Genomic DNA, 25,035 nt, shown 5'->3' with positions numbered 1-25,035 from the left:
TCTTTGAGGATGTCACAGCACCAGCTGTAATCCGGCTTTGGATGATGGCAGAAGTTCCCTGCTTTGCTGTGTTTGGCACTGGACTTCTTGGTTCATGCCCGCCCTTCACAGTCAGAGGAACATCTCGGCCGTGAGTCTGGACATGGTTGGGAAGCATCCCTGTGGCACAGCCTGAGACACGGACACCCCAGGCCACAGGGCCTGCTGCTCCCTGCCCTATGTGGCACAGCCTCTGCTGTCCTGATGGGGCAGTGAAGGGGTGCAGAAGGAGGAATAGGGTTTTTAGGAGCATATTAGGTAAGGGCTGGGGGAACTTGACAATAGGAGAGCTTGATCCTAACTAACGATGAAGGGAAGGTAATGGGACATTTTAATTTCTCTTCCAATCCTAATTCCCATGGCTCTGCTTCCAGCACAAATACCAAACCTCTCTCTCTTTAGGGACACTCTGAGGGGTAAGAATGGCAACGCCATTTGGACCACACAATTTTCACAGCTCTCTGCCCTGACACATGGCAGCTGCTTCCCCAGCATCCCAAACAGGAAGGAACTCAGCAACCATGGGCAATCTGGACCACTGGGGGTTGGACCACGCATGGCCCCAGGCCACTGATGTGACCAGCATGGAGGCTGCCTGTGGGCATCCTGCCTGGCTCCCCCAGGATGCTCAGGCGCCACCAAGGCGATGAGAATGAGAGGGACACAGGGAGGATGCTTAGACCCCGTCTCCACAGATAGGCAGAATCTCCACTTGGAGAGCCAGTCGCTTCCCAGCCCCATCTCTCCAATGGACAACACTGTTTGCAGAGCAAGCCAACCCCAACACCGCCCTGGAGAGGCCAGTTGCTGCCGTGGAAGTTACCTATGGCGAACTCGTCAAAGGTGAGAGTGGTGAAGTTTTTGCCCAGAGCATTCGTGACTGTCAGAGTCACCTTGTACTTCACTGTCGAGAAGAGCTGGAGGTATCTGATGTGACACCTGTTTTTGGGAACGGCATCTTTCTCACAGACCATGTCTTTCGTGCCGTGTCTGGAAAGCAGAGGTGAGAAGAGCTGTTACCTGTGGATGCACCCAAGCTGCTGGAGGAAGGAGGCAGACTGTGCAGCTCTATCCCCGCTACGTCAATGGTCCCCATGCACCAGCCCCTGCTGCGGCCAAAGGGCTGCTTTCTCCTGACAGGGAATTGTGTGGGCTCCTGTGTATGAGGTTTTATCCCAACCCTGCACAGAGGCTTCAGTGAATGTCCTCATGCCGACCCCAAGGAAAGAACGGGACCCTGCTGGGGTTGGGTTTGTGTCTGCCCCTCCCACGAGAGAAACAAGGTCTCCTTTCTGATGGTGACACAAGCCCCAGAAGGTAAGGCATGGCACCAGCCCATATAAAGGCTGTGCCAAGACTTGGGCTCAGGGTAGGGAATGATGCCATGCCATGGCCAGTTCTAGGTGAGAGACACTGCTGCTGCCCAACCACAACCAGCTTACTGCAGAAAAGAGCATGGATGCGCCAAATGTGCCAAAAAACAGTGGGCACAACATCTACTACAGACAACTGGTGCAGAGAGGATGGTCTTGGGAAGCAAGGAAAGGACACATGGGAGATGGGGATCTTCCTGGTCCCCTCTAGGGAAATTGAAACTTCCAGTTTGTGTGTCCCTGGAACATCCTCCCCCAGGCCCATCATTTTTGGGACACCTATACCATATGCCCAGCACAGGTCGGACCCACTGCCCCAAGACTTCGTGGCTCTACTTGAGACCTGCTGCAGGCTGCAGGGACTGAAACTCACCCCATTGCACCCTTTCTTCCCAGAGACTTACATGACAGAGATGTTGAATGTGTTGGGGATGTAGGTAGGAGTGGGCAGGTGCCAGCTGCAGTAGAAACCCTTTGGGTAGTTGTTGGATCGGCACATCAGCACTGGCTCCTTCGGCGGGGCTGCCAGGGAAAGAGAAAGAGTAACTACCTGCTGAGCTGGGGTCATCGCCACGTTCTGAGCAAGGGGACGACCTCCACTCCCAGCTGCTGCCTGCTTGGGAGGGGAGAGTTTGCAAGGGGAGCCTGGCCTGTGTTTATACTGCTGGAAGTATCTGGGGGGTGTTTGTCCCATGTCTTCTGCTGAGGTCCTCCATGACACCTTGCTTTGGGTTGGGCTGAGCAAAGCTCACCTTCTCCTCAGGCAGCTCACTGCCTCTAATGAGGGATGGAGTGATGGAGAACGTTTGCAGGTACCAGGGAAAATTGTCTTCAAGGCTGTGACAGAGATGTTGGTGATGAGGAGGAGGTGTTTCTCTCTTGACCCCATTAATCTACTCCTCTCACAGCTTTCTCTGCCACATCCCTGGGGGGTGATAAACTTACTGAGGGATGATCCTCCAAATGATCAGAGGTCACCAAAGGGAGGAAGAAGGACCACTGGCAAGATGGGGAGAAACAACTTGAAACCAGCTGAGAAAATCCAGCTCTGCAGGAGGACTAACAGTGTTAACACTTTTGGCACGGGGCAGAACATCCCATCCCAGGGCCTCGCCTCCAAAGAGACATAGAGGCAACAGGAGACAGGACGAGAGCATCCAGCAGGAGCAGCCTTCCTCTGGCCTCGTCCGCTGATCCTAGAGGTTAGAGGCAGAAGAGGATTTTTAACCCAGTGAAGTGTTCACACTGCACTTGGCTTTCCTGGACGTATATGCAGTGCACTCTGCTCTTTGCAGGAGCATAGCCAGAGCTGCAGGAAAACTCTGCAAAAGGCTGAGGGACAGTGCATGCGAAGAATGAGATGTGATACCTTTTAGCTGATAAATTTTGCCCTTGTTGGTAAAATTCTTACCTGATCTGACACCGAAGTCAACTCTTCTTTGTACCCAGGAACTTGCATTGATTGCTAAGAGCAGCACCCTGGCACAGTGCCTTGCCATAAAATACACTCTCTGGGCTGGATGTGCACCAGGATTCCCCTTGGAAATGCCGTGTGAACCTGTGGTGTTCCCTCTTTCCTTTCCTTTGTTAATCCTCATCCCCATCCATCCACTGGGAATATCCCAGGATAAGCTCTTCTCTCCAGGCAGGGGGTTTGAAACAAACTGAGCAGACCTGGGAGCCTCAGCATCTCTTCAGCCCCACAGCCCAGGTGTCACTGGCACGACACACTCGGGGGCACATCTGAGGGGATGCAATGAGCTACAGCTGCGACTGGAGCCTACAGAGTCTATAGAGTCTACTACAGAGGGGAAACTGAGGCACAGGGTTTGCGCACCCTCAGTTGATAAGGGAGCCGAGTGCAGCACAGCCTGGAAGCAGGGAGAAAGGAGCAGAGGGAGAGGGAACAGAGGGGCCGGCGGGAGGGAAGGCTGTGCGGCTTCGCTCCGAGTGTTCCTTCTAATGGCTGTTTCAGCCTTCAGCCGACAGACGAAGGCCAGAGCCTGGTTAATGAGCCTCCCGGTTAAATTATTCAAGCAGGCCCTCCACATCAAAACAGAGTGGCTGATCGCAAAGCCAGAGACAAGGGACTGGTCCCTGCTACAGCTCCATCCTCGTCCTCCTCCCCGCAGGCTCTTTAACCCCTTCCCTGCCTCCCCTGGGCGAGGCAGGAGCAAACGCAGCATTGCCCTTTGCGGGGTGCAGTGGGGGGTCGGGAGGTGTCCCGGAGGGGCTGAAGGGGTGCAGGGGGCTTGGGGACAGCCTCTGGGTGCCGGGTGACCGCGTGGTGGCACTGTGGGCTAACAGCACCTGCTCGGCACCCGGCAAACCGGGATGGGGCTGGAAAAACTGCTTGGGGATGCTGGGAACACTGGGGATGCCACCGTAGGTGGCTCGCCCACTTTGCTGCTCGTGCTCAGCTGTCCCGCTCGGAACTGGGAAGCCGGGCAGAAGCAGGCGGGGTTTTTTCGAGCGTTCCTGAAGTCCTGCAGGCCTCCCCCCCCCACCTGCACGGCCCCAGAAGCTGCACTGCTATGCGCCACGATTAGTCCGTCTGAGGATAATTTATCTCCATTGTCTCCAGTATCGCGCCGGATCTGGCTCTTTGTGATGTCTGCTAATTCCTCCTCTGAGGAGGCTGGGGCGGGCTCACTCCTCCAGGTTCATTTTGCTGGGAGAAGGAGGGAGGGCTGCCCATACTGTCTCCCGCTTCCATCCCCACTCTGCAGCAGCCTTTGAAGATGCCCCATTTCCACAGCACTGAATGCCGTGAAAATCCGTTCCTCTGCTTCAAGGCTGGGCCCCAACTCCAACCCCAACCCTTTGTGTCCAGCACGCTCCACCTCTCACCCTCTGGTGTCTTTCAGCAAGCCAGAGGTGGAAGGAGAGACTGGGGAAGGGGGACAAAATGATCCTCCGAAGGGATGCTGCTGTATGAAGCCTGTCTCACCCCAGCCTCTGCCCTCTATTTCCGGGCAAACACAAGCTGTCCCACAGCGACACTCCTGCAACCTCCATCCCTTCAGAGAGCCGTCAGTGCCAGAGCCATAAGCGTCCTGGGAAGGAGTTGTCAGGCAGCTACCCCACTTTCCACCTTGATGGGCAGAAAGTTCACCCTGTGGCAGAATGTGGGGCCAGGACAGTGTGCCACGTGGGGCTGTGACCATGGCAGCACACGGGTGATCACGGCCACCACTGCCAGGCACCAAAGGAGAGGGCTACAAACCCCTTCTCAGCTGCCTTGCTGCATCAGGAGGCCTCTCTTTGCCCACCCAACCATGGTGTCTTCTCCAAGCTGGTGGCAGGGTCCTCATCTCCCTATGGAACATGGTAGCCTGCAACCTCGGTCCTCTCCCCTTCTCTCCCAGGAAAGGCACTCGCTGGCACAGCTCATGCTGCCCATCAAAGGCTCTTAAAGACAGCAAATAAAATTGCAGGCTCCAATCGATCCGGCACTCTGTAATGCTGTCTTTGGAGGTGGGCCAGCCCATCAGGCCGACAGAGAGAGCAAGAAAGGCAGTGGAGGAAAACAAAGCCATCAGGGAGCAGCATTAAAGGCTTTTTCTGCCCTGAGGTTTTGGGCAGTGCTTCTGGGTGTGGGGTGTCCTGCTCCAACCTTCTCCATCCTCCCTCAGATGACATCCAGCTCTCAGCACCCGCCCCACATCAAAAACAGCCCAAACAACATGTTGAGCTACTTGGGCACTTCTCCCTGGGCTCCTGCACACAGCCTCCCTAATTCTGGCAAATATTTACATCCCTGTCGCTTCATGGAGCTGCTGAACTCTGTAAAGGCAGAGCTCTTTTCCTTTCGCCACAAACAGCGCCTGCCCTCTCTAATCTGTCTATTAACCTCTCGCATGGCAGGGAGCCACTTCTCCCATGTGCTCTGCTGATGTCCTCTCTGAAAACCCAGCATGTTTAATGCCTGGCTCTGGCAGATTCCCAGAGGCTTGGGCTGCAACCAGCCTCGCTGCAAAAGCTCTGGGTGAGGGGAAGAAAGGCTCAGAGCTGAGCTCAGAGCTGAGCACATCCCACCTGGGCCCATGGCTCGCAAGCCATGAGATGCTCCAGCAAAATCTGGGGCTGCCAGCAGTGAAAGCTGGTGCCAGGGTCATCATCTCTGCAGATCCCTGAAAAGACCAGTGGCAGGGAAGGAGCTGGCTTTCCCACCATGCTTTGCATTCATTTAACTCTGTCTCTCCATCTTGTTGGAAATAGCTGTCACTTGGCCAGCTCCAGCACTTCTGCTCAGCTGGGGACAGCCCCACGAGTAGTCCTTGAGGATGAAACAGCTCTGGATACACCAGCACAGACACAGATTTTTGTTCCCCTCCTCATCTCTAAAGCCCAGTCGTCCTTGTACCCTCAGTCCCACTGTGCAGGGGAAAAGTGTGACCAATCCATTCTGGAAACCACTAAAAATGATCTACAAGAGCTTTTCCTAGCTCTGCTAGGTCATGAGATAATGGACATTAAAATCATGACACTTTTATATATAGAAAAGTTATTTTAGGTCACTTTTAGAGGTTTCTGAAATGGATCAGTTATAATTTTCCTCTCCTGCTGAGGGCTGAACGTACTAAAGATGCCTTGCTCCACAGGTGGAGGGATACAAAAAATAGCGCCAATAAAAGTTTTAAGAGGCCTCTCAAACACTTCTGTAGGAGGTATTTTTTCTGGTGCACTCGGGGCACATTCAGGCATTGGGCTGATGGGGGATAATGAGCCCGTAGTGTGCTTTTGGGGTCACCTGCATAACTCATCATCTCAGTCTTGGGCCAGCAAAGACTCCAGGGTCCATGACAGCAGCATGTGCTTGTGCTAGAGGTACAGCTGTGACAGCCTGCCTGCACATGGGCAGGACCCCCCTGCTGCCCCATATGGGGGGACAACACCACAAACAATGCTGTTGTGCAGCCAAACTCCTGCTGTTTGCACCCCAGTGCACGCGGCAGGACCAGATCATCACCCAACGATTTTTTTCACACCACAGGTGGTGGGTATGTACCAATACTTTAAAAAACCACCCAAGTGACCAAAAGCAAAGCTGCAGAGGCTTGGACAGCACAACAGGAATCCACCTGGGCAGAAGATGCCAGCACTGAGCACGTGGGCACAAGAACAGCAGACCCCGCACGTCCACACACGCTTCTACACAGATGCTTTTGTCATGCACATGCTGGCTGCCAGCACGATGTATTATTTATCCAACGCTGCTTTTCTAAAAGCCTGTTTGTGTATGAGAGGCTGGGAGGAAACAACAAAGAAAACAATGATGAATAAATCATATTTCTGCTGCCAGGTGGATCAGGGGAGCACCCGTCTGCTATGTGCCACCTGTGCTGGAGTGCAGCGTGGCTGTGGCTGGGGACGGTCCCTTCCATAGACCCAAATGTTTGGGTACAACTGTGTTTTGTTGCTGGAGAAAGGCAGGGAGGTGACGCTTTGAATTTGCTCCGATTCCCCTTGACCATCAGTTCTTGGATAAGTGTGAGGATGAGAAGGGGTGCAGAGGACAGCAGTGTGGGGGTACATAGGCAGGTGATGCTCCCTGTGTTCTGGGAACATCATGCTCCTAACCACCACTTGTCAAGAAGGACAAAGGAAGGGTTTGTTTTTGATTTGCTGGGTTTTTTTTGTTTTGTTTTGCTGTTGGTTTGTTTGTTTGTTCTTTAATTAATTCAGCAAAATTCATTTGAGAGAGAATTAAGAGAACTCAGGGGTGCAGGGGCCCAGGGTGTGATGGGTTTGTTCCTTACTGACCTCCTGAATGACCTGGGCGAGTGGTGGAGACAGGTTTTATGTCTCTCCCTTTCAGTCTAAGCCACCCTAAGCTTATCAAGTGGACATTTTCAGGAGAACATTCCTTTTCCTTGAAATTAGACACTGAAGATATATCCCTCTGGAGCATGAGTATACCAGCTGAACACCAGAGTTGCCCACATTCAGCCAGCACCTAGCCCAGTCCTCATACCCAACACTGCAGCACCTCCCCGGTAGCTCCCAAAATGGGCCAGGGACACCTGCAGCTGTAACCAAAGTCCCCTGACCCTGCTGCCACCTAAGAGCCATCTCCCCAGCCTCAAAGAGAAAGAATTTATTCCCCAAGAAGGTGCTGGAGAAAAAGGTGGACTCAGCAACAGATAAATTTCTAAAAGGCCCTGTTTTACACTGATTGGGGCTCATAAACCAAGCTATGGATTTTCTCATTTCCCTTGCAGAAAATTCAGTGAGCATGGCAAGAGGCAATGCTGTAAATTTTTGGGCAAGGCATTACTCATAGAGAAGAGAAGAGAAAGCCCAGCATCCCACCTTCAGCCAAAGTGGCAGGGCAAGCTCCCAGTGTGATCACAGGCTCCCTGGAGTTTGCTCCATCTTGCACTGCATGAGGCAGTGCTTTTTTCCAGCATAGCAGAGCTGCTCCTGAAACCTGATCATTCTTCAGCCTCCAGAAAATTATCAAGCAAACCTCACGGCCTTGATCTGTGAGAGGAAAGAGCAAGAGCAGAGGGGCTCTGGCAACCCTGGCATGAGGCAGGCTGGCTGTCTGGATTGGCAGCCTTTGCTGGAGGTGCTCCCCAAGGTGCAGGATGCTACAGGAAGGTTATTTAGGCAGGAGAAGCCATCTGGCATCCTGAAATGCACAGACCTTCTTGTTCCCACTCCCTCCAGCAGCGCTGGCGTTTGGCAGCATTGCTGTCCCAGGGAAATGCCCATCCTGCTGAGCACATCAGCACCCCAAGCCCAGCTGTGCTCCTGGAGGTGACTTTATTCCCGTGGGGCAGCATTCTAGGCTGGGTGCCTTAGGGAATGATGCGCAGCAGGGATGCTGGATGACACCACCCTTCACTTCACCCCACACCACAGCAGAAAGTCCCTTCTGACCCTCCGATCCTCCACCAGAAACCAAAGAGCAGCTTTGCTCTGAAACAATATTAAATATTGAACAAACGAATGAAAAACCTGTTATCTGGGATAATTGTGAGTAAATAAAACATTTAACCAAACCAAATGCAGCTGTTTCCACTTGGAGCCGGCACAACAGCAGGGAAGCCAGCTCAGCTACTCTGCATCCTCGTTACGGCAGCTGATTATTGTTTTGTGTATAACAGTAGCACCGCCAGTCCTGGAGCGGGGCCGGGGCCGCGGTGCTCGGTGTGGTACCCCTGGGATGGGTACCCCGGCAAGGCGGGATGCGGCAGCACAGCAGCGCGCCGGGCACGGGAAGTTCTCTGCAGCGCTGGGGTTTCCTCTTCAGCCCAGGGAGTTCACGGCGAGGCCGGCTTTCCTCCCCCAACACCTCTGCGAGGGGATTTGCATGTAACATAAACCATTTCAGAGCCAGGTCACCGGTTCGCACATAGCCCCGGGCAGTAATGACCAAACCTCGTTACCGGCTGCTCTGGGATTGACTGTGCCGGGCCCCCGTCCAGCTCCTGGAGACCTGGAGAGCGGTCTGGGGTGAGGGAGTGTGCAGCAACCGAGGGAAAAGTGCCGGCAAACGGGGCCTTAGGAGGCTCTGAGGATGGAGACCATATTCCTGCCCACAGCTCAGGGCTGGAGCATCCCAGAATGCCAGGCTGCCATGGGCAGACGGTAGGGAAGGGGGAGCAGGGGGCTGATGTGCTCTCAGTTTTTGCACATTCACAGGGCTTTCCACAGCTGGGATTTGGAGAGGAGAGCTTCATGCCCTTGCAGCTCCCATCCAAATGCTGGGCCTGTCTCTTGTGAAATAGCTGGGAAGGATGAAGGGCATGAATTATGTGGGATTTTCCAGTCCCTGCCAAAAAAATTTCTCCTTACAGGGGACTATTCTCCTCGACATGGGGCTGGGTGCACCGTGCCAAGGCAATCCAGGGGGAAAATGTTCTTTCTAACACATGGGTCCCCCAGCAACTGCTCCACACCCCGAGGAGCTTGTGGTTGGTGCATGTGGGAGCACATCACAGCCCTGGTCTCCAGGGAGAAGTAGCTGCCTCCCTTGGTTCTCCTTCAAAAAAGGCTTGACCAGAGCAGCCTGCAGTCTCCTGACAATCTCCTCCAGGAGCTCAGCTGGAAAAGCCATGGAGAGGAAACATCCCTGTCTGCTGAGAGGGAGGGCTGTGCCTTCCTTGTTTTGGTTGTGCAGGAGGAATGTAGGGTGCTCTCAAGGGTTCTTCAGGTATTGAGGACCCCAAGAGTGCCCTGCCTTGCACTGTGTGCAGAAGAGAACTCAGAACCTCCTTCTCCCTCTTTTCCCAGCTGCAGGCAGAAATTCCCTGCACAACCTACACCATGCAATGCCCCTGCCCCCTCCATCACCTTATTTAATGGCTGCAAGAAAGCAATCCATCTTCTCTCCAGATGGAGAAGACAGGGAAAATACCAGGTGTGATCAGACACAACTGGGACCATCAACAGCTATGTATCCTTGGCAAAGCTGTCCCACCAGAACTCCTGGAAGTTGTATATTTATCCAGGAGGAGCCTCTGGAGGGAAGCTATGAGCACTTTGTCATGCACTGAGCAACGAGCTAGCCACAAATATTACCACCAATCAACCAGCGGGGGAGAGTGGGCTGCCTCTAACAGGCAGTGGCTCTCCAAAAATGCCTCCTTCTCTCTTCATCCGTCTTGACATGCAGTCTGGATACATCCCCTTCTCTGCTCTCCTCTTCCCCAGTGAGGGAGGTACCTGCTGACAGAGAGGCCTCTCTCCCCACGGGGAATGGAGAGGAAGAAGTAAGAGATTTCTGACTCTCTGCAGGAGAGAAGGATATTTCTGGGCTTCTCCTGTCTGGGCAGGAGGAGCTGATGGGAGTGGTTAGTAAGCAGACATATCCCCTACCCACTTTCTTCTCGCACTAGCACTGGCTTTTGCATGAAAAGTTCCTTCCCTTCAGCATTTATTGAAAACCACCCTCTCCTTTCACCCACATGTTCTGCTGGGGAGTATGTTGCAGTCTGTTCTTCTACCCCCTCACAAGGCAGACCTCATGGTGTCCTTGAGCCTGTACTGACGCTTTACCTCAGATTCAGTCAGGACAGGGGACTTAATAGTGGGCATCTGTACCACACACTGCACAGGCAGAGCAGCCATTTGCTCATCCTGTGTTTGGCCATCCTGGTTGCATTTGGGTTTGCTCATGCAGGCTCAGCATCCCCTGGTCAGCAACTCACATCCTTGGGGCTGCCCTTCTGCCCCACTTGATCTCCTGGTGAGATGCAACTCTGCTCCTGGGGCTGATCTGCATCCTGTGCCTGTCCCTCAGCCCCAGGGGCCATGCTGTGAGTATATGAGAGCCCTGTCCCCCGTAATGCTGGTGGCTTTGCCCAGTTCCATGTTACTGTCGCAGTCCTGCTGGGAAACCAACTGCAGGCACCTCGCAAAAACAGCTGGGCTGGAGCCAAAGGAAATGCTGGAGTTGGGTGTAGAGAACTGACACAGAAGGAGCTTCTCCCCATGCTGTTCCCACCCCAAACATGTGTGAGTCCTCCCAGCAGCAGCCAGCCTCCTTTGGTATATCCATAGAAGCCACCTGGCCCACCCCACATGTGCTTCTGCATAATACACCCTGGAAAAATCACAGCACTGGGCCATAGTGGGGATGGAGCTGAGATGGACACCACAGGGGGTGGCTCCGGTTTGTGGTGCTATTCTGGCTGCTCAGGGATGATGATAGCCCATTAGATAGTGACAGACATTTGGGAAGATGCCAAATTTATCATAGGAAATGAGGTCTCCGCACCAGTCCTTAGCTACTCACTCTCTGGCTTTGAGAAAATACCAGTCAGAAAATACTGAGTAGGGGTGTCCTAGCTCAAGCCGCAACCCTCTCCTGTGCTGTTGGTACTTTGGGATGGAGGCAGGAAGAGCATCAGTCTCTGCAGCTCACCCAAAATGTGTCCTTCAAGCAGATGAAAACCAGAGGAGTGTGACATTTCTGGAGGCATTGGGCTGCCATACCAGCTCAGCTAACAGCACTGCTCAGCTCAGCTAACAGAACTGCCCAGTACCACTGCTCTCTTTACTAATGTCTGTATTTTTATCCTCAGGTCTGAATCAGACCCTGGCCTCATTCTTTTCTTAAGGCACTGGGGTACTTGGGATGATGTAAGTCACACAGCTCCAGACTACACTGCATTTGGAAGTAATAGCTGCATCCTTACTCAGCTGGCTTCAAGGAGGTCCCATTATCCAGCCCACCCGTAAAGAAATGGAGCTAAGAAAAGGCCCTTTGCTTTATGAAAATGATGCTCATCTTCCTCAAATCCTGGCTTGATGCTTAAATCCCCCCAAGCAGCAGAGGGCAAACCCCAGGGGATGTTTGTGGCATGTGCAGACAGGGCATCTCCAGCAGCTCAAGCTCTCACCGTGTGTGAGAGCCTATAGCATTTGCAAAACAAAACGTGAGGCACAAACCAATTCAGTTACTCACAGCGCCTGTTTCCACTTGCTCTAATCACCACCTTCGCAAGCAAGGTTGTTTCCATTTTGTTCCCCCCCTACTCCCCGCAGCTCCGCTCTGCAGCAAGCACCTCACTAAATTCCCTTAATCTCCCCTTTAGGTCATACGATATCTTTTAATTCTTTAATCAATTTTCCTCTGGACTCCCTGTAATTTATCGATGGTCTTTTAACAATGAAACCCCAGAAGCAAACACACCTTCCCTGAGAGCATCGGCACCGGATCACCGGCAAGAGCAGCCTTGTTGCCAAGTCTGCCCTGACAGCGATAACCTGGATGCTCAGCACAGCCTCTCCCTCCTCACGGAGGACAGCAGCCTGTCATGCATTCTCTGACTTGCTTACAACAAAGAAGAAATAACAAGCACTTATTGTCATATGAAAATATTGTTATCAGTGTTTTAATTATTTCCTGAGGAATGGTGGGAATGCCCAACACTGAGCTCTCCCACCGTGGGCAACCCTCTTGCACACTCCAAGCACCACGGCAGGGAAGGAGCTGTCACCCAGATGTTCACAAACCTTTTCTGGGCAGGATGAGGGGGCCAGGATGCTGGGATGGGCACCATGCACAGGTAGTTGTGGCCCTGCTGCTTCTTTGGGGAAACACCAGACTGTTCATGCAGTGGCACTGCCCAGCACAGCAGAAGATGCTTGGGAGACCTGGGGCAGAGGAGAGAGGAAGGCACTGTGCCCAGATACCCCACTGATGGTCTGGGACTGATTTCCGGCTGTGTTGTGGTCTCTGCAAGAGGCTCAGCAATGGATCAAGTAGTTTGGCAGGGAAGCCTAGGACTGCTCTTTCTTCCCCTCCCTTTCTCACCCTCTCCAAGGTCAAACAGTCCTGGACTCTCCATAAACTGTTGCAGGGGCTCCAGGGGATTTTAGGAGGCATTTGCTAGGATTTCAGCAGACCTGAAGCGTGACTTCACAGGGATGGGGGGGAAATACCCTAGAGCTTTGGAGAGAAATGTTATTAGAGTCACTGAAGGATTTTGCTGTGCTCTCTGAAGCGTTGCACAGAAAATTACAGGTGAAGAGCAAGCCCTGTGGTCTGGACCTCGCCAGCAGCATAAGAGTGCTGTAGTGTCTATGAGTGAGCCCCATTTCCCTGTCATGGACCAGGAGCACACTGCAAATGCCTCCTGCAACAGGGACTCTCCTCTCGATGCACACAGATGGCTCAGAATCCTTCTGAGATGAGGTGAGCAGCTGGGACAGGTCTGAGAGCCAGGGCTTGGCTGCAGATGAGAGCTGCAAGGATGTACTGGCAAAACCAGACAGGGCAGAGCAGTCTGGGTTTACCTGATAGCTTGCCATCCTCTACTGGAGCAGAAAAAACAGCTCTGACTGGGTTAATGCCAATGCATTTAGGTCTGTCCCATGGTGTATAAGTCACCAGCAGTACAGGAAGGAAGGCAACAGGCCTGGAATAAGTGGGGAAATGCTGTGGTGCTGCCAAAGTTTCGGTCCTTTCCAGCAGTGACATGAGGCTGAACCCGGCCAGGATCCAGCACAGGAAGATTTGGGGTTTGTCTGCCTCAGGGAGTTGCTAGAGGCATTGCATCAGTACCTGCCCCATGCCCAGAAAGTTGTTTGCATTTCTGGAGAGCAGATCCCACAGCAGCACCCATGGCTTTATGGCAGAGCAGCTCAACCATGGCCTAGCACAGTGAAACTCAAATGACTTTTGAGGTCATAACTCACACATACATCTCACTGGCTGTCCATCCTCTTTTCTGCACTAATATGGGGTGGAAAAGCAAGAACTGGGCCAGGACCCACTAGGCAGATGCACTATCTTTGTTTCACCCCCATGCTGATGCTTCGCTTGGACCCTTGAAGAAATTGCAGCTCGAAAGCAGCCGTCACTGTGAGCCAAATGGGTTGCAAATATGTTGGCATGTGCTGTGTCATCTGCAGTGGTTAATAGGATCCATTTTCCAAGGAAGGGGAAAAGGAAGAAGAGGAGGGGAATGCTTGAATCAGCAAAACAAACATTCACCACCCCTTCCAAAGCACTACACCCAAGGCAATAGATTATTTATGGAAGTTTGGTCTGGAGCAATAAGCTGCAAGGGCTTCTCACAACAATGCAGCTGGATTCAGATGTCAAACCAAAATCCTTAGCACTTAATACCTTCAAAGTCTGTACACAGAATGAATGCGTTGCTGGCCCCGTGGAGTTATTGTGAGATTTGTCTCTCATTTCACCAGCAGCCCTGTTAACATACTAATTCCTGCTGCCTCGGAACCGGGCAGGGGACCTCCCTTCCTGGTGGCACCTACACCATGCCCCAGCTCTGAACTGGTGCAGGAGTTGCCTGCCCATGTGGTATTTGCTGCAAGACTTGGGAAAAGTGATAAATGGGAGAAAGGCATCCTGTGCCACCTTACAGTCACCTTACAGTCAGTCATCTTACAGGGAAATGGAGGCACAGAGCAGTCAAGGGACAGCTATTGAGGATGGAGAGGCTGGCTGAGGATGGAAAGGCTGACTGAGGATGCCTGTTAAATCCCTCAGCCCAGAGTGCAGTTTCCTGATGAACCCCAAGTGCTCAGTCACCTCTGCAGGCATTTGAGCACTGCTGGGCTCAGCATCCCTGGGTAGCTGAGCTGCCCAAGCCCCTGTCTCCTACCTGGCCCCAGGCAAGGCTGGGAGATCCCTACTCGCCTGCCCGGCTTCCCTGCAGCCCAAGCAGATGTTCTGGGTCCTGTGTCCCGGGACAGATCCTGGCTTGATTTATTACTGGACGTGACTTCTGGAGTTTGTCAAAGGCACCCGCTCCCCCTCCCCTGACTTTTCCCACACCCTTCCCATTTTGTTTTACATTCACTTTGTGGTCTCCCCACCATAGCTTGCAATAAACAGAAACTCATTTCCAGTATAAACAACTGCACACTCTGCCCCAGCGAGCCGTACGACCCTGCCTTTCCTGCTCCCCATGCCTGTCTGCTTTTGGGCTCTGGGAAAACAGTCTCTTTCTTCTGCTTTTTTTTCACCCCCCCAGCCTCCTGGCCCTTTGCATTTTTTTTTTTTTGTGAGATTTATAACGTGCCAGCCAGAGCTGGAGTGGTCTATCCTAGTCCACATCACGTATGTGCTATTAAAAATAAAGCTACCAATAGATCTCGGTAAGGAAAACCACCTGAGCTCCTCCTGAGCTGAGGGTTTACAGGATGGGGATGTTGGCTCTGACATGGCCAAAAGTCTTTCAAGATGTGGGACGTCTGTCAAGGCAGGATTTAGAAGATTGAATAATGGAGAGAAGATGTGCAGGGCAGATCTTGCCCTCCCAAGCCCTGAGTCAGGAGAGATGCCAGCCTGATGGGAGCCAAGCCTGAGAACTTTGCAGGAATGCCATGTTGAGCTGGATAGTCACCTCTCTGAAGGGCTGGGCTGATGCTCTCAGTTGCCTTTATCTATCTTTAGCCACCTGGAAAGGAACTGGTTGGGTCAAGCAGTCTGTCTCCACTCTTGCCATGCTTGATGGGGACAGACAGAGACCTGGGGAAGGCAGTCTGAATCTGTCCTTTAAATGGGGTACACACCTGTGTGCAGTGTTTTCACAGAATCACAGAATGTGCTGAGTTGGAAGGGACCCACAAGGACCATCAAATCCTGCTCTTGGCTCTGCACAGGATAGCCCCAAGAATCCCACCATATGCTTGAGAGCATTGTCCAAATGCTTCTAGAACTCTGTCAGGCTTGGTGCTGTGACCCCTTCCTTGGGGAACCTGTTCCAGTGCCCAACCACCCTCTGGGTGAATAATCTTTCCCTGATATCCAGCCTAAACCTTCCCTGACACAACTTCAGGCCGTTCCCTCAGGTCCTGTCACTGTCACCACAGAGAAGAGATCAGTGCCTGACAAAAATGCATAAAAAAACACCGGGAAGAGCTCACAAAGGCTCAAGAGGATTCCCTGCCATTGGAATTCTTTATATCAGGGCCGAAAGCTTTCCTCGCAGTTCTGCTGCCCTTCAAAGAGGGAGCTATTCAGGGCAGTATCCTGCCCTGCAGGGGCCACACAGCAGGGCAGGCAGCACTCTTGGGCCCCTGCACCCTCCTCACATCCCACATCACAGGGATGCTGCAGGGGGTGCACACATCTGCCTTTTCTTTCCCATGGCACAAAGATATTGGGGTCAATCACCTTGTAATGCTTGGGGACAAAGTTGCTTGCTTGGCCAAAGCTCTTTGGTTGCAATTTTCCTCTCTATTACCCCTCTTTTACTCTCTACTGCCCTCCTCCTAGGACAAGCCAGCCCAGGACCACCAGTGGCCAGAAGTTAGTCATATAATTCTAGGCAAGGAGCTGGTCAAAGCAGCCAGTGGTTTAATTTTTGCTGGGAGATTAAGAAAAATGAGGAAATTAGGTGGGTTAGTGAAAATCTGAACCCAAGTGGTTTAGCTGGAGAGAATCCCAGCATTGTAAACTTGCCTCTAAGAGGGCTGGAAATATCTTTATCCCTGTTGCAGATGCTGTCTGACACCGTGTTCATACTACCACTGGCTGGGACTCACTGACAGCAAGGCTTGTGCAGCCCCAGACAGCTGGATTTTGACTGTGCTGCATCTCTGTTAGTTTTGTCCCATGTGGAGTTTTCCATGTAGAAATAAGCTCCTTGAGGGGTTGTGCAGAGCACAGGGGTGATGGTGAAGGGCTGCAGCACTGCACTGGGAGCTTCACATCTACAAGAAGGTCGCGTTGATTTGGAAAAAAACCCCACATGTTGGGGGACATGTGGATTTGGAAAAAAGCCCCACATGTCATTTACAGGGACATTAAACCTGAGTGACTGTCTCGGTGCAGAGTCTGAGTGCAAGCAGAGACTGTGGTACCACACAAGGCAATGGGGAGCTCCCAGCCACAGCTCCTGGCACCTTGACCACTTCCATCAGCCATTCCAAGCAGGTGAGTTTGCTCATCTTGCCTTGTCCTCAGAGAGAAGCTGATGCTGATCAGGTGTGTAATGCTCCCAGGACAGCCCAGTGGGTTGGATCCAGGATGGGCGGGTGTCTCTGTTCACTGACTCTAATCCATGAGTGTGCTGGATGGAGCCTTACACATGCTGCTGGATGCCAAAACCAGGCTGCGAGCTGGTCCCACAGAAGCTGTGTCCTCACAGAGGGAGGGGCTGCTCCAGGTGGTTTGAATTCCCTTGAGCAGCAAGTGACAAGAGATCTGGTAATGTGGATCCATCTTGGTGCAGCCCATGCTGTCTGTGCAGCAGGTCCAGCAGACGGTCTACACATATTTGATGGGAAAGCTGAAGGGCATGGGAGGTTTCCTCTGCAAAATGCCCCGTTCTCATGGAAGCACACAGAGCAGGAGGAAACACACTAAAAACTCCACATACAAAAATCCCTGGAGTGGAGAAACCCTTCTGTTATGTGCTGAGACCTTTTCTATCTTGACAGCTTGGCTGTTATCTCGGCATCACATCTCCGTTTGCTGATAGCACATGATGACACAGCTCCATGTCATGATGAGGGCAGCTGGTGTTGCAGGTGGCTGTACCCATGGCAGGAGAGCTACAGCCAGCGACAAGGAACTGCACAGGCCTGCCGGATTCCCTAACAACAAATCCATACCAATGGATTAGCTGTCTATGGAGACAGTTGGTAGCATTTCATCACCCCTTCACACCCCATTGATAAAAGAACTCCTGGTATGAGGGGTGGCCAAGAAACTGCTCTGCTCCTCTCCTCTCCCATGGACAAGCAGCTGAAGCTGTCCCGAGCTGACCTGAGACCCTTAGCCTTTGTGCTGTCCACCCAAACTGAGCATCCCCAGTGCAGTTAATCACTGCAAGCGTCGGGGCAGGAGACAGCCGAGGCCACTGAAGCCCCAGCACAGTTCGATGACCCTGAGGAGGAATGCAGCTGACTCACACCATGGGAATCTGACCTCCATGGAGGCTGTGCAGCTGGCTGAGATCATGGATATCCATGTCCTGGCAACTGTGGCTCCCAGCAGAGCTGCAAACAGTACTGTGTGCCCTTGTGGGTCACGGTGGGTCCAGCCTCTCACCTCACCACAGTGATCTTCTTTAGGCATCCCAGTGTGCGCTGCACATCGTGGCCCAGTGCCTGCTTCCCTGTCCCTGTCCCTGCTCAGGAGCATGGGCAGCAGTCCTGGCTCTCTCCAGTGTGATATTTCCAGCTAGGAAGTGCTCTGAGTGTGCCAGCTCTGCTGCCTCTGATTCTCCTCCAAGTGACCCACAGGGTACTGTTAGAGCTGCTGTTATGGTGATTTTTATTTAAATCAATGTCTTCTGTGTTATCCCTGAAGCGCTCACCACTAATAACCTCTCATCCTCTCAGCATGCCTTCCGTGGCGGTCAGCTTTGCTTTGCTCTGCACAGAGCTATGAGCCCTCAACACTTCTCTGCAACTCCGCCTCTGCCCATGCCTCCTGGGAGAGAGGCTGCTCCCACCCCAGGTGCAATTCAACCCCAGCAGCAGTCACAAATACCTACGGGACTCCCAGCTGGTATTTAAGTTTCCAGACATTGTGATGGGAGGAGAAAGCTCTGAAAAATCTCATTTCCAAAAGACTTTTTTTTAAGTGCCAGCCCCATGTGGGATCTGATAAGGCAAATCCCAGCGTATGGGTTGAATAGCAGGTTTCAGGTCCAGCATGTGGCTTTTGAATCCCAACATTTATCATTACTGTTGCTGGAGAGAGTAGGGGTTTCTCTGTCTGGAGTTTCTCAGTGCAGAGCATGGAAGAAGTCTGGGTCACCTGGTCACCTACACCAGCAAAAAGAGGCAGGGGAACACCCCAGGCTCTGATGCAGTCCTGCTAACCACACAGGGCACAAAGAAACACCCTGATTTACCAGCATCTCCAAATTAAAATAACAAATCCTTACCCATTTCATCTGAGCACATATAAGTCCTTTTCTACCTTAGATGAAATTTTTGGGTATAAGCATGGCTCAGCCTGACAACCACAGTGTGACAAACCTGGGGCTGGGGACTGCCAGGATGAGGCACAGTCCTGAGGTGACCAGACATGGATCCCCCATGGGCACATGCTGCAAAGCCAATCCTCACTGCCAAGCACCGTGCCAGGGGTGCTGCAGACCCCTGTGGGAACGGCCCCCCAAAATAAAGCACCATCCACCATCTCACTTCCTCTGTCTTCCCTGGCCGCCCTTCCCCAAATCCCTCCCCAACAGCTCCCCCCAGGCTGCAAAAGCCAAAACCAACAGGTGGAAAAAGTGAGGTGTAAACCCGTTGTTGTGATGGCAGATGGGCACATTATGGATTTCCCATGTCAAAATAATGGATCAGAACTCGTGCTGCCACCCTGGCTCCAGAAGAGCACCGCTGCTCCTGCCCATGGTTTATGTTCGATGAAACTGAGTTAGTAGCGTTTTTATCTGTCAATTAGGAACCATGAAACAGTTATTAAATAGAGTCAGAGCCCTCCTTGCAGCTCTCCTGGGCAGTGCAGGAGACACATAACAGCCTGTAATGAAGCATTAAGCAGCAGCAGTTTTGTTTCTGATAGGATTGAAAATGATAAGCCAGCGAGGCATGGCTGGGTAGGGGGAGCAGGTCCCCGCCTCAGAGGACACATAGTAGCAGCTGCTATGGGGAAGTTCAAGACTGAAATTTCTGCCCCCTGCCCCAAATAAAGTCTCTGCAGGACTGCCATCAAGCTGCATCTGCTTGATGGGGAAAAAGCAAGGGCCTGAATTTAATTATTTGCTTTTCCTGGTGCAGCCCTAGATGATTACTGTGGAGGCAGGAGGGCCTTCAGCTGTGAACAGCAATGTTATCCCAGCCCCAAGGAGAAAAAAGGCTGGTTAAGACAAGTTTTAAGAGACAGGGACTGGGCTGCTCATGGGGAGGGAGGTAACACAAGCACAATCCACTTCTGGGGGTCATCAGAGTCCACGGAATGCCCTCTCTCTGCAGATGCAGATGCCCTATGGCATTTTTCAGTATGAAGCACCCAAGCAAGGTTAGGATGCCTACTTGACCTCAGGAACTATATCGCCAGGATTTGACACAGGGAAAGGCCAAATTCTGGGCAGAGTGATGGTAGTCCTGGCATGGGAAGCATGGAAAGAGGCAGAGGTTCACAGTTGCAGTGCCAATGGACACATTTACCTGTCTCCTTCCCACCCTTGTGTCTCAGGGTTTGGTAAGCCCTTGCTCTGCCCTGTTAGCTCTGCAGCCACACCAGCCCCAGGGGGCTCAGAACAGCATTTTCTCACCCACCCACGGCGAGAGACCCACCACCTCCCAAGCCACTGCAGGCAGGGCCTGTCTGCACCAAGGGACCACCCAAATGGGTACAAAACAAACTGTCCTCCCAGCACCTTGCCCTGGGGAACACCACAGATCTGGCTATGCCAAAGGCTTTCAGACATCTGTGGCTGCTTTGCAGCCTGTTTGTTCACAACAGAAACAGGACAACAACAGCAGGGTTTTTTTGCTTCTGGTGATTTTAAATGAAAGGTTGAGTTTTCAGTGCTTTTCCTTTTGGAGCTCCCTCTGATTTAATTAAAAACCTCATCAGACCAAAATAAAATGAGCAAAATCTTGAACACAAGTGCTCAACTCTCTAACAATATACAACAAAAATTTTCATCTGGCTCTGACTTCCAGGGCATTTTTCCAAAGTTGCCAGTGAATAGCAAATCCCATTCATTTCTTCTTTCCAGGAAAACCACTTAGGAATCTGAAGATTAGCATCTCCCAGTGTAGTGGGGGGCTCCTGCTAGCTCCTTCTCCAATTGCCACCCTTCAGGGAGCAGGAGGGAAGTACACTGTGGTGTTAGGCTGGCTCACTATAAACCTACATCATCCACCCCTCTCTTCCCAGGGACTTTTCAGAGTTTCAGTGTTTGTAAGAGACCAAGGGACTCCCGGACAGGTTGCACCATCACACCACTATGTCCTGAGTCCTGCCATCACAGTATTCCCATGGCAGTCTTCAGTGCCTGGCCTCCAGGCTAAGCCCTGTCCTTCCCTTCCAGCCACAAAGAATGAGAGGGAGACCTCACCCTGGCAGAGATCTGAGCTCTTCCTGCATGGAAAAATGTAGCTAGAGTAACGAATTGCTCAGGGCTGCAAGGCAGTGATGGACAGGTTTCAGCAAGGCAGAATGCTGGTGGAGAGGATGCTGTGAGAGAAGTATGGAGGGTACAGTGATGGGCACACTTCCCTAGGGAAAGAGCCTCCTCACACATCTCCTGTCCTGCTGCATGCCCATGCCCTGGGCACGTACCACCAGCATGAGGCTCTCTAAACTTCACAAATAGACACAGACTTGCTGGGTATTCACTGCTGCCAAGCCATCTCCAATGCCTTCTCCTCACCAGGATGAAGGAGATGCCCAGAATATGGCTGAAGCACTTGTGCTGCCTCTCCAACCTGTCTGCAGAATAAAAGTGGGAAAGAACTTGAAACGGCAGGAGAAGCAACATCTGCTGTAAAAGCATAGGAACCCAGGAGACAGGAAAGGCACAGACCTGCGTCTGCACACACCAGGTCCTCTGAACTGCAAGCTGCTTCCTTGAGACAATGCTACCTTGGCCCTTTCCCATCCGTTGGGATGGATTGGTGCCCAGAGCAGGATTTCCATCTCTGCAACACAGTGGGATGCTCACGGCTGCAGACAGCAGGGAAGCTCCATGTCACCCAGGCTGAATTTCATCCCAGCTCCCACTGGGAGCTGTGTGCAAGCCCCTGGAGTGGTTCAGTACCACTGGAGCTGTCACACACAGCTGGGCTGGGCTGCAGAAGGGAAAATACAGCAGGGACAAGACAAGTGGGAATTCCTGCTTGTTCTGAGTGTATGAGAGGTTTTCAGCTCCCTTCCCACCCTGACTGTGCCTGCAAGGTGGCCAGGATGCAAGGCCACTCTGGTTTGCTGAGGAGAGGCACATCAGTATCCAGTACACCAATGTCAGAACAGGCGGGTAAGGAGCAACCCAAGTGGTTTTCCCTACTCTATCCCGAAGAGGATGCAAAATTAGGGCCAAAGGCAGCCCAGGGTCCTTGCAAAACACTTACCACCCTCACCTGGCTGGGAACCTTGGACTTTGCAGCCCTGAAGCAGTAGGATGTTTCCCTCACTGCACCACTTCAGAACAGAAATAGAGGCCCCAGGTGCCCCTCAGGGATGAGTATTTGCTTTTGGAAAGCAGCCAAGTGGCTAAACCAGGCTGGAGCCTAGTGCTGGTGCCACAGAACTGATCAGGCAAGAGACAAACCTGGAGCAGTGGCAAGGGCAGGAAGACCTGAGGGGGCTCTTTGCAGCTGTGGTGAAAGGGCTTTGCAAATGCCTCTATCCTAGTGTGAGCATCCTCCAGCTGGCAAGAGGGGCTGCAGGCTGACCTGCTGTCCCTGCCCGCTTTGCACCCAGAAGGGATTCTGGGAGCGAGGGGAGGGAAGGTGGGCAACCCCTCCTCCTGCACCTCCCTAGCTTCCCTGAAATTTGCCCTAGAACAAACTCTCAGGGATTAGCACCAGCCATATCCTGGTGAGAACAATATTAAGGGATTATGAGATTAGAAATACCATTTATGCCTAGAGGAATAACTCTAATTCTTATCTGATTGTCTACAGATGTCAGCAATCAAAGCGCCTCTTTCATGCAAAGCAGGGAGCACTGTTGGGGTGGTAAGTGAACATGACTTGGCCCCCTCCTAGCACGAGGAGCCAGCTTCTCCTGCTGATATGTGCCCCGGATCGTGTTTGGCGGCAGCTGCTGGCACGTCAGTTCCTTCGTGGGGAAAAGCTGCTCATCAGGAGCCCTGTGCTGGGCGCGCATCCCCCTCCTCTTGTGTCTCTGCTGGGCTGTGCACTGAGGGTAAACTCAGCTGTGCCTGCTGCTTGCAGGGTGCTGGTGGAGAGCCTGGGGGAGTGGGTGCTGCTTTGCTCACAAGCAACACCACCCTGAAACTCCAGCTGCAAGCTCACCACAGCCCATTTGCCACCAGCTCCTCCTGCCCATTTGCCACCTCTCCTCCTGTGGAGACACATGGGCTGTGTCTCCATGAGCCATGTCAACACTACAATGTGCAGGGTGCATGGCCCCCCTGAGTGATGCAAGGCTTTTCCTGCTCCCGGAGGCTCAGACAGCTTGAAAAAGAGACAAACTAATCAGGTCTGACCCCAAACCTGTGTGCTGCCCCACTGTACTCTCAGCATCTGCCTCACACCCCGTTTGAGGGGCTGGGATTGTTGGGGCTGGAGCATCACTGGCTTTGTGGCACAACTGCTCCTGGGCTGGCCAAGCACTTTGTGCCAGCTTGCCTGGGGAGGCAGCTTGTAATGGGGTGACCTGGGAGGCTCTGCCCAGCCATTAAGGAAGGTAAGTGCTTCTGGGCATGCTGTGCCAAGCTCCTGTCTGCACGCTGGAGGCAGAGTTCGTGCCGTTTGATGGCACATTATCTCCATTCGGCTCCTCATCAAAAGCTCTCTGTCAATCCCTCCTTCGAAGGAGGGCTGTGAGAGCTTTCTGTCCTTCATGCTAATGCTTACATGAGTATCTCCATCCTATCTCTCTTCTTCCTTCCCTTTCTCAGACCCAAGCCATCTCAACCCATTTTGTCCAATCTGCTTTTTCTGCCTTGCCTGTGCCTTGCAGACACCCGAGCACTTAGGCAACATGTCTCTCCTCCCAGCCAGGAGCACAGCACACAGAAAGCCAAGGCATCATGGAGCTGAGATGGAGCAGGGTGAGGAGCACCCTAACTGGGGACATGCAGCATCCTCCAAACACCCCATGTCCTCCTGTGCTGCAGGTTTTTCCTCGCAGCCCTGATCTGCACCACCAAACACCCGAGCCACATTATCCGATGAAAGAAACAGCAACCGCGCAGCTAAATCTGCAAGACAGGGATATGCACCTTCCTTAAGTCACTCACTTGAAGGCCATGGGAGAAAATTAGTTCATCTCACCTGACCTCCTGGGTTGCACAGGCCATTACGTCCCTCCATTACCCCTCTATTGAGCCCAATAACTCGTGTTTGACGGAACAATCTTTCAGCAAGGCAGCCAGCCTTGCTCTGCAGATAACAAGCGACAGAGGAGCCGACACGGCTTTTGGCAGTTTGTTCCAACGCTTAATCATTTTTTCTATTAAAAATATGAGCCTCATTTCTAATTCAAACGTGGTTGTGGCTCAGCTTCCAGTTATTGGCTCTAGTTCTGCCTTTGCTTGCTGGTTTACTACCCAGTATCTTCTCTGCTTGGAGGTAATTACCAAAAGGAGTCAAGGAATCTTTCCAGCTTCCCCTGAAGTCACTGAACAGACTATTTTAAGTCTTTCTCCTTTTGGCAGTTCCCCCTGGTCCCTTCACATCTTTTTTTACTCCCCTGTTTTCCCAGGGTCCTTCTCAAATAACTTCTTTGATAACATCACAGGAACGAAGCAAGGACCTAATATTGTCTTTGTTGTACATATGCAGCACTTGGCAGAGCTGGGTCAATCTTGGATCTAAGAGTCCCCTTTTTGGCCAGTCTGTCCCAACACAAACTCACAATTTGGGGCACCTCCATCCTGGCACCCTCCTGCAGGATCTGTCTTCTGTGCTCTCTGCAATTTTGCTTTTTCGTCTTAATCAAGCCCTGGAGGTGTGTGGCAGCACAGACCTCACACTGCCACCATTCCTGGGCAACTGCTCTGCTCACTCCAAGTGGGAATCATCCCTGCGTTTTCCTTGAGAGACAGGGAAGTGGGAGTAGGGGATGCTGCAAAATGATGCCTGCGACGACTGTGTCTCACGGTGTCTCACAGTGACTTTTTAATGCCCATGAAAAAGCCCACTGCTCTTTTCCACTTCTGGACAAAACCCATGATGGGCTGACACAGCAGTCCTCACACCACCACGGTAAAAATCACATCCATGAAGACTGCTATGGCAGCTAAAAAAGTGAGTGCTGCTTCCCCTCCTGAGCCTTTGAGGGCGATGGGAGAGTTGTTGGTGTGGTTATGCTGCTCCAGCAAAGCAAGAGGGGGTTTGCAAAGGCCATGTATCACCACTGACACTTGCAGCAAGGAGCAGCCTGGTGCTCCTGCACAGAACAACCCAGCAGCGTAATCACACCTGCTTTGCATTCATGTGAACAGCAGGACTGCCCACAGTACCAGCTCCTCCCTCCATGCTCTTTCCTCTAGGAATGTTGGGGTTTCTGTTT

The 25,035-nt window shown here is 52.4% G+C and overlaps 1 protein-coding gene across 4 annotated transcripts in view; it reads right to left on the bottom strand.

Annotated features, from left to right (window-relative positions):
• Positions 1-25,035, bottom strand: part of CNTFR (ciliary neurotrophic factor receptor) — a 203,783-nt gene that overhangs the window by 22,086 nt on the left and 156,662 nt on the right. For all 4 annotated transcript variants that reach the window (XM_069001406.1, XM_069001404.1, XM_069001407.1 and 1 more), the window contains 2 exons: positions 1,817-1,934; positions 863-1,029 (listed from right to left, as the gene is read on the bottom strand). In XM_069001406.1, coding sequence (XP_068857507.1) covers positions 863-1,029; positions 1,817-1,934 — 285 coding nt within the window. The remainder of the gene's footprint in view (positions 1-862; positions 1,030-1,816; positions 1,935-25,035) is intronic.

This window comes from Aphelocoma coerulescens (assembly GCF_041296385.1).
Source record: "Aphelocoma coerulescens isolate FSJ_1873_10779 chromosome Z unlocalized genomic scaffold, UR_Acoe_1.0 ChrZ, whole genome shotgun sequence".
Taxonomy (NCBI): domain Eukaryota; kingdom Metazoa; phylum Chordata; class Aves; order Passeriformes; family Corvidae; genus Aphelocoma; species Aphelocoma coerulescens.
Note: the sequence above shows the minus strand (reverse complement) of the source record. Positions and strands in the feature narration are given on the sequence as shown.